At 36.9% G+C, this 14,563-nt stretch overlaps 1 protein-coding gene across 1 annotated transcript in view; it reads right to left on the minus strand.

Moving 5' to 3' along the window:
* NBAS (NBAS subunit of NRZ tethering complex) overlaps positions 1-14,563 on the minus strand; it is a 322,484-nt gene that overhangs the window by 257,961 nt on the left and 49,960 nt on the right. The window contains exons 10-11 of the mRNA XM_055327484.1: positions 9,124-9,262; positions 2,187-2,255 (exon numbers count right to left, since the gene is read on the minus strand). Of these exons, the coding sequence (XP_055183459.1) occupies positions 2,187-2,255; positions 9,124-9,262 (208 nt within the window). The remainder of the gene's footprint in view (positions 1-2,186; positions 2,256-9,123; positions 9,263-14,563) is intronic.

Raw genomic sequence — 14,563 nt, forward strand, 5'->3', positions numbered from 1 at the left:
TGTGTCTCTGCGTCTCTTTCTCTTAGTTTTTTCTTTTTCTTTTAAAAAGATTTTATTTATTTATTAGAGACACACACAGAAAGAGAGGGAGAGAGAGAGAGAGAAGCAGAAACACAGAGACAAAGAAAAAAACGAAAGTGTTACAATCCCAGATTTCAAGATATAACACAAAGCTACAGTAATCCAAGGCTACAGTAATCCAAGCCGTATGGTACTGGCAGAAAAATAGACACAAAGATCAATGGAGGAGAATAGAGGGTGCAGAAGTAAAACCATGGCTTATGGTTAGTCAACCAACCACAGTGGAGGCAAGAATAGACAATCAGTACAATCTGTACTGATTGAAACAGTTATATTTGCCTATTCATATCCCAAATCCATGAGCAAACACAGTTATCTGCTAACTACACAGGGTATAAAGAAGTATGAAAAGCAATCCCCAAATAATTCTTGCAGTGAGTATACTACAATATACTGGTCCAAGCAAAATAAACATGAAATACAAGAAACAGGTATCTTTGGATCCTGGAGCTCAGCAAACTGGAGAGTTCCAGCAAAGCTCTCTGACACTTCCATGACTGCATATGCTCCTGCCAGCCTGGAAATGTCTGGTGTTCCTCTTTCTGTGGGAGCAACTTTGACTTCCAAATCAAGTATCCCCTCCAGAATGAAATGCTCCCTCTTCTGCGCCTCAATGGTACTTCATTTTACCTTATAGAATGGGTTAAAAAATATGTAATACTGTGTTGTTTCATAACTGCTTAACCATCTCCCCACTACACTGAGGGCTCCTTGAGGAAGTACGATGCATTTTATTCATGTTTATTCTCAGCTCTAATCTGATACCTGGACTCAAAAGGGAGTGTTTGCTGATTGAGAAAAAATGAATAAACACTGAGATGACATTGCTTTATAATAGTCAACAAAATATTTTTTTAAGGTGAGTCATTTAAAATTTGCTAAAGATAGTAACTTAGGAGTATATTCTACTCGTGAAACCAACATTGCATTGTATGTTAACTAACTAGAAGTTAAATAAGAATTTGGAAAAAAAAAACAGTAACTTAGTATTAAGGAGAATGGGAAAGGATGCAGGGAGAAAAAGCAAAATAACCCTCTTGTGCACTAAAATGGTAACAGACCAACAAAGGCAACATAGTAAATTAGAAAGGAGCGAGTGCATGGCAGAGACCAAGTTGCTTGATCTTCCATATGTTTTTTCCTCTGCAAAATGAAAACAAACTCCATGAACTGACTGAAGAGAATGCTAACTGAAAAATACTATAAACATACAGGGATTCAACATGAGAGTGACTTTCCAGGCATGAACAGTGATACCACTCGCTTCTACAGACAGAATGCCAGACCAATCCAGAATACATGATTTAGTTGAAGTCAAAGGCAGAGAACGAACTTGAACTCAAAACTTTAAATATATTAAATACAAATATGGCAACAAAATGCTCATCTTATTTCTTACAATTTCAGTATTTCCTATATTTCCCTTGGGTCAGTAAAGAAATTGAAGAAAAAGGAAAATGAGGTTGTTTGATTCTCCCCTAAACAGGAAGGCTATGATCTGGTGTCTCCATGTGAACCAAGACTCTTGTGAGAACAAGACAGAGAGAGAGTGAATAGAACCATCTTCCGCAGAGACAGCTCCTGAGCGTCTGTGTCTCACTCACACCAGGATGAAACTGACAAACATCCTTGCGTGGATCCATTCATCTCTTACCGAGGAAAACAGTGTAACAAGGGTAACTGAAGCCCAGAATCAACATGGCTTATTTCTTCTGGGAGCTTCAAGAATCTCAGACTGTTTTTCTATTTTCAAACAAACCAAAAAGGATTATTATGGACAAGGATACAAAATTCACAAGTAAGAGAAAATAAATTTCAGACATATAATGATCCAGGAGACTTCCCTGGCTTGTATTCCCAGACTCAAGAAGATTAGGTTCATTGTTTACTTTTTAAATTTTCTTTCTTAAGATAACAGTATATAGTAAAACACACAAATTTCAGTGAATAGCTACATGAATTTTTACTTATATATACACCCACCTATGAGTGTATAATTAAGAACACTTCCAGATGAAGATATATAACATTCAAGGTTCATTCCACTGTCCTTTAAAAGGTACTCTGGTGAAAATATCTCATAAGCACAAGGTTAGGTGAGTTACCTGCTCTTGTCCCGGGCGACTATAAAACTTGACGCTTAACATCCTTAATAATCCCAATGTCTTTGGTACCTACAAAATAAATACATATAATACAAAGAAAAATTAATGGAATGCTTTCTTACAGTAAAAATCCTTTTATCATGAAATCAAAACTATAGCAAACCTACTATTTTAAGAAATAGTTGAGAAAATCATCAATAGGGGTCAGAGATCCTGATGAGACTACTTTTTCCTGAATAAGGAAAAAAAAGATCCAAATGGTAAATCTAACAACATATACCGATAATCAAATGCTTTTTAAATACACACGTAACAAGTCTACTACAATCTATGCAAATCAGAAGCCACTCAAGCTCTTCTCAAATGAGGTTCCCCAGGTTATCATTTTATCCTTTCATCATTATGGAAAAGTCAAAATTTCCAATAGAAATTTCATTCATTAAGAAATTGATCCCATACTTGAAAAATACCAGGAAAAAAAAATCAACATTTAGAAATCAGTATTTGAAATAATATAACACAAGACTATTTTTGTCTTTAGATCTAAAAGATACATTTATAAAAGCAAGAGAAAGAGAAGGGGATAATTTAAGAAATGTAAAACAAGTACTGTTAAAGATGTAGAGAATTTAGTACATTGCTGAGTAAATGTAAAATGGTACAGCTGCTATGGAAAAGTGTGATTGGGGATCCCTGGGTGGCGCAGCGGTTTGGCGCCTGCCTTTGGCCCAGGGCGCGATCCTGGAGACCCGGGATCGAATCCCACATCGGGCTCCCAGTGCATGGAGCCTGCTTCTCCCTCTGCCTATGTCTCTGCCTCTCTCTCTTTCTCTCTCTGTGACTATCATAAATAAATAAATAAATGAATGAATGAATGAATGAATGAATGAATGAATAAATAAATAAATAAATAAATAAATAAATAGAAAAGTGTGATTGTTCCTCAAAAAGTTTAAACATAAAATCACCATTTGACCAGCCATTCCATCCTAAGTATATATCTAAAGAACTGAAAACAGGTATTCAAACAAATACTTGTACACAAATGTTCATTCACAGCAATAGTATTATATGGAAACAACCCAAATGACCATTGACAAAAAATGAACAAAATCTAGCATATCCACACAATGGAACACTGTGCAGTCATAAAAGAGAAAGAAGCACTGATCCATGCTACAACTTTGATAAACCTTAAAAATATTATGCTAAATGAAAGAAATCAGATACAAAAGACCACATATTATAGGATTCCATTTATATGAAACAATAGATAAATCCACAGAAACAGAAGGCAGATTAGTGGCTGCCTGGAGGTGGAGGGAGAAGGAACAGGGAGTGACAACTTAACAGGTATGGTATGGTATGAGGTTTCCTTCTGGGATGATGAAAATGTCCTGGAACTAGATCATAGTGATGGTTGTACAACACTGTGAATATACTCAATGCAATTGAAGTATATGCTTTAAAATGGTTAATGGCTGATATATTCATATTCATGAATAATATTCATATATTATATGAACTTTTCCTTAAGAGAAAAAGGCAAAGAAGAGTACTATTTTGTTGAGGTTACAAATTTTCCAGCAGAACTTCTGAGTAGCTAAAGCCATTAGTGATAGCCTAGCTCCATATCTCCCAATATTTCCTCTAACAAAAAAAGAACAAGAAGAAAGAAATACAAGGTGGCTGACTGGCTCAGTCAGTAGAGCATACAACTCTTGATCCCAAGGTTGTGAGCTCAAGCCCCATGGTGGGTATAGAGATTATTCAGGGGGAAAAAAAAAAGGAAGGGGTATAAATCTCCATGAAAACCTTGCCTTCAGTTTAACTTGAAGACAGAAAATAATCCAAACTTCACAATAACTTTAAGTAGAAAGATTTTAAAAAATCACCATATCCCAGGTGTCATTTCCACTGTTCCTGCTAACTCCCATGTCCCCATGACACCCACTACAAGGCCTAGAGGTAAGCAAAAGCAGACTGTAAAAATAAAAATAAAAAGGAAGAACAGATGAGGAAAGGTAGCAAAGGGATCTGAGATCTATCTAAAATCTTTGTCAAAATTATAGTCCAAGGAAACTTGCCAGAAATAGGAAAGATTTGAATTTATACACTGACAGAGCCCACGAGGGTACCTGAGAAAATTAACCCAAAACATCAACTCCAAGAAATATCCTAGGAAAACTATTAAACTTCACAGATAACGAAAATCCTCCAGGTCTCTAAGCAAAATGGCCAAATAACATTTGTATGTTATTTCCATGTTTCTCTTTGTAGGGAAAATAAGCGAGAATTTTCAAATTCCACAAAGCAAAAAAATAATATAGTGGCTTTAAGTTCAATGAAAGTAATGGTAAACTAAGGATTTTATATCCAGATATATTTTCCTTCAAATACCCAGCTATTGGAAAACAATTTTGAACATACAAGAATTTAAGGAGCTCTTCACCTATGAGCACTTCTTAAAACATCTACTAAAAGAGAGGTGCCTGGCTGGCTCAGCCAGTAGAGCATGCAGCTCTTGATCTCAGTGGGGGTGGTGCCTTCAAGCCCCACAGTGGGTGTAGAGATTACTTAAAAATAAAATCTTACACAAAAACAAACCACACCTACTAGAAGATAGTTTCATCCAACCCAAAGATGACTGGGAACATTTTAACAAAAGAACTAACACCATTCTGAAAGAGAAACATCGAATACTAAAGATAAGTGAGGATGAGGGTAGAAACTAATGTGCAAATATTACTTGTTTTGTCAAAGTAGCAATAACACTATTTTAAAGGGAAGAAAACAGAAAGGGAAAAAGGAAAATAAACTAATTTTTGGAAAACCAATTAGTGGGAATTAAAGAATACCCATAAAAATGATGAACTAGTAAAATACTGGAGGGCACTGATAACCAACAAGATAGTTTAGGTGAAATGACAGAGGTAAATCCCCATGCAAGTGAATTCAAATTCAAAAGAAGAAAGAGTAAGTGTAAACGGCTCTTAAACATGCTGAAGAAGGGAAAAATAAATGAAGGTGGTAGCAGGATTTAGTGGGGTCTAAATTCCCTGAAACCAAATGAAACAAAATATTATTTATGATGGAAAAGTAAAAGCATGTGGTATGCTGAGAAATCTAATCAACAGCAAGATTCATGATGTAGGAAAAATATCCTTCAGGAAGCAAGAGTGTCAGATCTAGTGGACAAACAGATGGGTTGGCTTTAGCTGGTACAAAGACAGTTCACCTGTGAAAATGAGAGAAAAGGTAACAGAGTACAGAGGCAGATGCAGGAAGGGAATGGGATCTTATAGAAATAGTCCTCTGATTATTTCTATTTACTCAGGGAGATAGGATTTCTCAGGGAAACAGGATTCCAAAAAGCCTCTGTTCTTTCCACAACAACATCCTTTACCCAAAAAGCAGCAACAGTAATAATATAAAAATTCGTTTTGCTCATTTTTATACATTTTCTAAGATTCTGATCTTAAAAATATAAACAGATAATACTAATAAACACTATAAATCATTTTATGGCTTACCAAGCACCTTCCCATGTATTAGCTCATTTGATCGTGGCAAAAGCCTTATTTAATACAAGTCTAAATGACTGAACTAGAATTCCAATCTCAGACTTCTGCCTCCCAGGTCTGGGTTCTTTTTTTTCTCCCAGTTACTGAATTCAGACCTGCCACCTATTAGAGCTTGCTGCCCTTATTTGTGGACACAGCTATATCCCTCCAACACAAAAAACCCCTTGAGGGATGTTACCTTTCCATTCCTAATACCCAGAGCAGTGATTCAATGTTGAACAAATAAATAAAACTATCTCATAGTAATTTGTAAACTTTGGTCAGTGCACATATTGAATCTTGCATAGTCTCTTTTTACAACCTAGCAGCCTTGTGAGAGACTAGAATGTTAAGCGTCGCAGCATTTTTTAGTCAATATCCACCCCAACACAATAGCAACCTGAAACAAACAAATTCGATGAGGATAATATCCCACACCTGACAAAAGAAACTAATCCTGTAATTCAAATTACTTGAAGGTAGGCGGAGGCTATGTGGGATGACTGTAGTTTAGCTGCAAGACACATTTAAGAGCGACTAATGTAATTAAAATACACTTGCGGCATTTGAAGAAATTAATCATACAGCCGAGCATTCAATTTGCAATTTAATGTTTTTCCCCCACTTATTCTGTCAATGCACAGGCAATTTTCTTTAAAGAGACTGCAATCCCGAACCTTCAGCTAGAGAGGGAAAGACCATAGCAAAGCAGATTCCAATACTTCAGTGAAGAGCAAAGTAAAATATCAAGCGAATTCAAAGAAGCTAAGGTGAGAAAAGGTTTCTCGGTATGTGACCGTGCTCTTCCTCTCCCAGAGCATACTGTCAAACAGGCTCGCTCCATTATACTGCACTGAGATAGATTCCCACCGTTTGCCTACTTCACCCTTCCTTGTATTCACCACCCTTACCTTTTTCTTTCTTGTTTTCCTCCCAACCTTTAAGTTTGACAAATTTCATAGCCACTGAAAAGCTGAAGTGAATGTACAAGGAAATACCAGTAAGCCTTTTGCTTGGGTTCACCAGTTATTAACACTTTGTCACACTTGCTTTATCTGTGCGTGTGTATAAACATCTTTTAAATTATGGGTTTGACTGGGACACCTGGCTGGCGCAGTCGGAGGGGCATGCAACTCTTCCTCGTGGGGTTAGGCATTCAAGCCCTATATTGGGTGTAGAAATTACTTAAGTAAAACTTTAAATTATGTTTTTGACTAAACCATTTAAAAGTTGCAGACATCACACTTAAAGATCCAAGAGCCAAAACTGTTTAAATTTTTTAATTTTTTTTTTTTTATTTACGATAGTCATACAGAGAGAGAGAGAGAGGCAGAGACACAGGCAGAGGGAGAAGCAGGCTCCATGCACCGGGAGCCCGACGTGGGATTCGATCCCGGGTCTCCAGGATCGCGCCCTGGGCCAAAAGCAGGCGCCAAACCGCTGCGCCACCCAGGGATCCCGAGCCAAAACTGTTTAAACAGTTTCCAACACCTGCCCTGGTAGATCTCACAGAGAAAACTATAAGCTGGGTATGATTTAAATCAGAGAGAAAAACAGGACTAACCCCCTGCAAAAACAAAATAATATGTTTAATATGTATAAGCAACTCCTACCTCTATGAATTATGGGATGATAATCATAGATAAATCTGACAGTACTGCTCACATCTATATAATTTCATATGGGGAGCAGGGGAAGGTACTCAACAGCACCCAGAAGAGCCATTCCTCCCATGCTCCCCTATTTTTAGTGCTCCCCTATTTTTAGCCCTCAGGTCTTAGGCTTCTTATCTGTGAGGTCTGGTTACTAACACTCAATCTGGACTCCTCCCTGCATACTGCAGGAGAAGAGGTAGGATCTAGAATGGGTAGAGGGATAATGTATAGAAGGAAAAGCACAAAGCACAGTCCTCGATTATAACTCATGCAGAAATATAAACCATTATAAGGTCTGGTGGCATACAGACCACTAAGTTGAGCTAATTTTAAAAAGAGAAAAAACACTACTTTGTTAGGTTAAAGTCACAATTATATACTTTAATATATGCTAAAAGCTATAGGGGAAAAAATGAATGGAAGCTAACAATAATTGCTTAAGATTTCTTTCTAAAAGTACTTCTCTATTATTTCAACACCAAACTTTTAAGTATTCATGGTTTTAAAGGATTATTTTTGAACACTGCACTTTAAAACAGAAATAACAGGACAAATACCTTCACTCCAGGAAAAAGCAATGTAACGCATTCACTTATGTTGTGTTTCCCTTTAACTTCTCAGTTTCTTCCCTCACTTGAAAAATATCTGTGTGTCCATTACATATAAGGCAATGCACTAGCACAGGGTGCGTAAGTGTGATCAAGGGCTTGATTTCCTGCAGTTTACATAAATAACCAATATGTAGGGAAGCCAATATGGCAGAGAAATTAGTACTCACTGACAGGTCCTTTTTCTTGCCTTTCTGGACACAACAGAAAAACTATTTCCCAGGCCCCCTGAAGTAGGAAGGGCCATGTAATTAGTTGCCATACATGAACTTGAGCTCAAGAAATGTCAGCTCTGGTCCCACCCACCTTTTGGTCCTCTCTTGCCCCTCCTCTAAAGAGAGATATAGGAAACTCTGGAAGTCACCAGCCTGCATAGATTCTTTCATCATCACCTGGAACCAACTGTCCAGGGGAGTCACAGCACCAACAGTAGGCTTTGCAACAAATACAGACTAAATCATTCTATGGCAAACCACAGAAATGTCAGGAGTTTTCATCCGTTTGTGTGACTGTGTTATTATCACAGCAGAACCTCACCAGTACTGACTATACTATTAGCACACCAGAGTGTACTGCTACAAAACAATGGAATGAATGGCTGGGTGAATCATGCTGCTAAAGAACCTGGACAGAGGAGCTTCTGCTGGAGGTTATACTCTGATCTGGCCACTTGCTAGCTCAATAACCCAAGGAAGTTACTTAACTGCACTGTACTTTCCTATCGATAGGTTAGTACCACCACCTACCTCAAAAAGTTAGGGAAAATTAAATGAATTACAATGAATGAATGCAATGAATTTAAATGAATTTAAAATTAAATTAAATACACATAACAGCACTCAAAAAGTTGCCAGCACATAAAAAGTGCTGAATAAACATTAATGTCTAAATAAGCAAATACAAGTAACTGGACTACCGTTAGGTTCATTTTCTAATATTTGCCAATACTACCACTAAAAATGAGACCAAGTTAAAAAACGCTTTCAATAAATTTGATGTTTGAAAGTACTAAAATTTCACATGAAGTCACTTTCCTCATGTAAGACACAGCATTTCCTCCTGTCTGGCCTGAGACCTATTAGCAAAGTGAAATGCCATAACTAATACTTACTGCAGTGACCCTGTCTCCACCATTAGTAACCTGCTTATAATAAGGCGATCCTGAAAGAACTCTCCAGGCAGACAGGCCATAGCTAGAAGCTTTTGATATGCCCACTTCAGCAGTTTCACATCCACCAACCAGCAAAAGTCTAAAAAAAAACAGAAAAACAAAAAGAACTGATAAACTGCAGTCTGAACAAGATGAGAGCAAAACAGTCACTTCCACAAAGAAAACTAAAATTACTATATGTTAAACCTAGAAGTTAAATGCTTTAGAAGAAACAACCGAAAGAAAAGCAGGTGATTTTTCAGTTAGAATTTCACCTTCACTTATACAGAGGAAAGGCTTAAACATTCAAGCACCTGAAATCCAGATGGGAATTTTAAGAAGAGTAAATAGGTTTTAAGGCTGAACACTGAAGAAACTGTATTAACACCAATAACACACGGATCTGTCATCACACCCAGGTATATACGTATCCATTACAGCAGTGTGCTGTCCATGGCAAGGGCACAGGTACAGATGTTAGGAACCACATCTGGGAATGCGGGTGGAATAGCACTCTATGGTAATAACTACACTGAAACAAGACGGTGTAGTAGTTTGGATGTGCATTACGATCTGTTTACTTGTCTGTTCTACTTCGTTAGCAATTAGAGGCGAGTTACCAACAGGGCAAACAGTCTAACGTATACTAAAAGTTAAAAGTTAAAAGACTGTGCGACACTGCACAAACTGAACTGATTAATAATGAAACCCAAACAGTTGTGATTTTTTTTTATTGAGGTTTACGTGATATACAACACATTAGTTCACGTATGTAACATAATGATTCAAAATGTGTATATACTGTGAAATGATCCCCACAATAAGTCTAGTTGATATCTGTCCTATACACAGTTACAAATGAATATTTTTTTTTACAAATGAAATTTTTTCTGGTGATAAAAGCTTTTGAGATCTACTCCCTTAGAAATTTTCAAATATGCAATACAGTATTTTTTACCTAGAGTCACCACAGTCATGATTTTCCAGTCATGTTCACTAAATCTGAGAGAGAACTATATAACAGATATTATAATCATCTATCTAAAAAAGAGAAACATATGAAAGTAAGTTCTGACATATTAAAGGAAGCACTACAATTACCAGTGAATTATTTTTTGTTCCCAATGACAACAGGCAATATAGTAAGGGAAAAGAGAGGCCACAGGTTTCTCTGGTTTTGTGCATATAATGCTCCCCCAACGTGAACTACCACTGTGCCAATGACAGACAACAATTACCAAGCTCCTTTTAAAGCAAAATACACATAGTATTGTCACCACCATGTACTAATTTTATCAAAAAGAGGATGCACTCCATCACACAAATCAGTCTTTACCTTTCCTAGACCATGCTCATAGTAAAACCAAAACTTAAAAAACTTTTTCTGCAAAGCAGTTGGAAAGTAAAAGAAAACAACACTTTATAAGGCTCTTTAGTGCTGGCTTATCAAAAGGGTTTACTTAAAAATAATCCAAAACAGGTGTGTGGAGGAATAGCTGGGGATATCTATGAAACAAAACTGGTCACAAAATGATTGCTGAAACTGAATGACAGTCACAAAGGAGTCAATATACTATTGTCTCAATGAACAGGCTTCAAATATTCCAAAAAAAAATTTTTTTTTCAAAAGTCAATTTATTAAACAAAACAACAACAACAAAAAAACAACTCTGAGAGCACCTGGCTGGCTCAATCCGTGGAGCACACATGCAATTCTTGATCTCAGGGTCATGAGTTTGAGCCCCATGGTGGGCACAGAGATAACTTAAAAAAAAAAAAAAAAAAAAAAAGTAAAAGTAAAAAAAAAAAAAAAAAACCCTGAGTAAATAGAAACAAAACAGGTAATTTTGAATATCTACATTTCTGCATTTAATCTCAGTGTTTTTTCAAACAGGAAATACGTGATTCATAAAACATATCTTTAAAAATTAGTAACCTATGATAATAAAAACACTGAGAATTCAACAAATCCCCAAAAGGCAAGGATAAAGCAGATCCTGATAACTAAAATAATTTTCTTCTGCTCAATGTACAACATATACATTTATATTAACAGTGTAATTCTTTTCTCAAGGGATTGGACTTTATTATTTAATCTGCACTACTATGTCATGGAAGGGACAGATCTAATTTCCAGATTAAAAAATATATGTAGCTTTTGGCTTCCAGCTTGGCAGAAGCAAAGGTACAACTGCCTTCAGCCATCCAGAATCCGGGTTCATCTGACCCTAGCTGCCAACCCCACCCACCTCTACCGTGCCAATGAAGTTTGATTTCAATGAGATCAAAGATATATCTGAAGTGCACCGGTGGCAAAGTAAGAGCCACGTCTGCCATGGCCCCCAAGATCCATCCCCCCCACCAATGCCTGTCTCCAAAAATGGTTGGCAACACCACCAAGACAACCAGTGATTAGAAGGATGACAGTGAAACTGACCATTCAGAACAGACAGGTATGGACTGAAATGGTACCTTCTGCCTCTGCCCTGATTATCAAGCCCTCAAGGAACCACCAAGAGACAGAAAGAAGTAGAAAAACATTAGCACAATGGAAATATCACTTTTGAAGAGATTGTCAAGATTACCCAACAGATGTGGCACCATTCTTTAGCAAGAGAATTCTCTGGAACCATTAAAGAGATCCTGGGGACTGCCTAGTCTGTGGGCTACAATGCTAATGGCTACCACCCTCATGACATCATAGATGACATCAACAGTGACCACCTCATGACATCACAGATGACATCAACAGTAGTACAGTAGAATGTCTCATTAGTTAAGAACTGCAAAGGAGGGGAACCTGGACGTTCAGTTGATTAACTATCTGCCTTCGGCCCAGGTCATGATATCAGAGTCCTGGGATGGAGCTCGGATCAGGCTCCCTGCTCAATGGGGAGTCTGCTTCTCCCTCTCTCTGCCTCTACCCCCCACTTGCACTTATTCTTTCTCTCAAATAAATAAAATCTTAAAAACAAAAAAAGAACTGCAAAGAAAGTATTTCAATGAAGGATTATTTGACATACATACATATATGTATGTATGTATGTATGTATGTATAAAACTAAGCCTGAATTCTGAAGGAGACAGAGCTAAGTGAAATTTCAGATTTCTTATCTCTTGGTCTTAACACTAGAAGATACTTCCTCTCTCTGATTTTTTGATAAACATCATAGCCATGCATACATCAAACTGGCTACATGACAAACTCCATCAAGAACAAAAAAGATTCCACATCTTCTTCCAAACAGCCTTTCCTCCACTAATGCACAATTTAAGAATAAGTGGAAGAAGAGGCAGAATGACGGCACTAATCCTGTACTGCCCTCCCCTAGATGGTAAAATGATGTAACTTGAATGAAAACAGTCAATGAAAACGAGGGGAGAGAAGTCCAAGAGCTGACACAATAAAAAGAATGTTTCCTGAGTGACAATTTAAAGCTCCAATTTTCTCTGTCAGGAGCACAATGAAAGTTGCCACAGCAACTCCACTTCCCCTGCCTGTCCCTGTGCTTGCTAGGTTCTAACAGTAAGGTATGAGAAGACAAGGCAGGGAGAAAGGGAAAGGTCATGGCCACAGAGGTGGGAGAAATGGGGTGGGGGTAGTGATTCACTGATAAAGACAGCAGTAGACACTGTTAAGATGATAATCTGATAAAGAAAAGTATTAGGAAAAAAATTTTCAAAATGTTTGTGAAAGACTAAGAGGCATGAATAAAGAGCAAAAATACCATGCATGTTCTTTAACAAACTCTCAATACCTTAAAGATGTCAGTTCTTCTTAAATCTATTATTTGAATGCAATTTCAAATAAAATCCCAACAGAATTTTTCATGGAACTGAAACTGACGTAATGGAACTAGACAAATCTGAAATTCACAAGGGAGTGTACAGTTCTAAGAAAATCCAATTCAACTGACACTGATAATCTTTCCCTTTGAGTGTGCTCTGCGCATCCTGACTTGAAAATACTTTCTCTAACCTAGTGTTAGACATGCTCCTTAAAATTTCACCATAGTAAAATCTAAAACTTCTATCCATACAGAGAAAAGATAAATCACACACAAAGAGAACACATAAAAGTAATAGCATTAGCAAACAATTTATATAGATCTCCCACAATCAGCCCAAAAGAAAAATGGACAAAGAATTAAACAAGTCACAAAAGTAAAAATCCAAAAGTCAATAATGCAGATTAAAACAATATAGATTTAGGGGTGCCTGGCTGGCTCATTTGGTAGAGCATGCGACTCGATCTTGCTGTTGTGCTAAGCCCCATATTGGGAACAGAGCTTATGTTTAAAAAAAATAATTTAAAAAATCAGTAAAACAATACAGGGAATGTTTAAAGACACAGTATCTCTCTCTCTCTCTCTCTTTTTTTTTTAAGATTTTATTTATTTATTCATGAGAGACACACAGAGAGGTAGAGACACAGGCAGAGGGAGAAGCAGGCTCCATGCAGGGATCCTGATGTGAGACTTAATCCCTGGTCTCCCTGGGCCGAAGGCGGCGCTAAACCGCTGAGCCACCCAGGCTGCCCGACACAGTATCTCTTAAAAAGTACTGGTGAAACTGCAAATTGGAGCAATCATTTTGGAGAATGATATGACAATACCTAACAAACATATATACCCAACAATCCTACAAACTGTTCTAAGGAAACTCTAGAGAAATTGCGGTACAGGTATATTTATCTCTTGGTAAAAGAATATTTCATGCAGTACTATTTACAATGCAGGAAAATTGGGAGTATTTTAAGTGTTTAAAAGAGATGAATAAATTCAATAAAGAGTTCAGGGAAACGTATGCAATGGAACTACGACAGACAGAAACAGACAAGGTCACACACCAAAATCATAGGAGTAGTTATCTCTAGAAAGGGACAGTGACACAAAATAATGGAATAAGACATTTTGTTTGTAATACTGTCTCTTTTATTCATGTATGTGTATGTGCACATACCACATACCTTAAGTAAAAAGAAAATCTAAGTATTAATAATTCTGAATAGTAGGTACTTAGGTGTTCATTACATCATTCTCTCGTACTTTTCTCTTTAACTTAAAAAGAAGAACATTAAGATACAGTATCTCAAATTATGTACATAAATTTTTCCAGTTAATGAAGTCCAAGAGAGAAAATTCCGTAAATTGGCTTTAGCACATAACACCAACCCACAAGTCTAGCCAAATACTGAAAATAAAATTAGCATATCATTTACTTTGTGACATTTTGAGGTTATTTACACATTAATAGTTTTAGCTTAAGCATTCAGTGGTTTACTACTGAAAGGACTGTTAGATTTTTGCAGAAAGTAAATCCACAGACAATACTGTAGGAAATAACTTATAAAATTAATGTTCTTCTGTTGCAATAATTTCCTCCATCCAGAATATTCACA

This window comes from Nyctereutes procyonoides, unplaced genomic scaffold (genome assembly GCF_905146905.1).
Source record: "Nyctereutes procyonoides isolate TBG_1078 unplaced genomic scaffold, NYPRO_anot_genome, whole genome shotgun sequence".
In the NCBI taxonomy this organism is placed as follows: domain Eukaryota; kingdom Metazoa; phylum Chordata; class Mammalia; order Carnivora; family Canidae; genus Nyctereutes; species Nyctereutes procyonoides.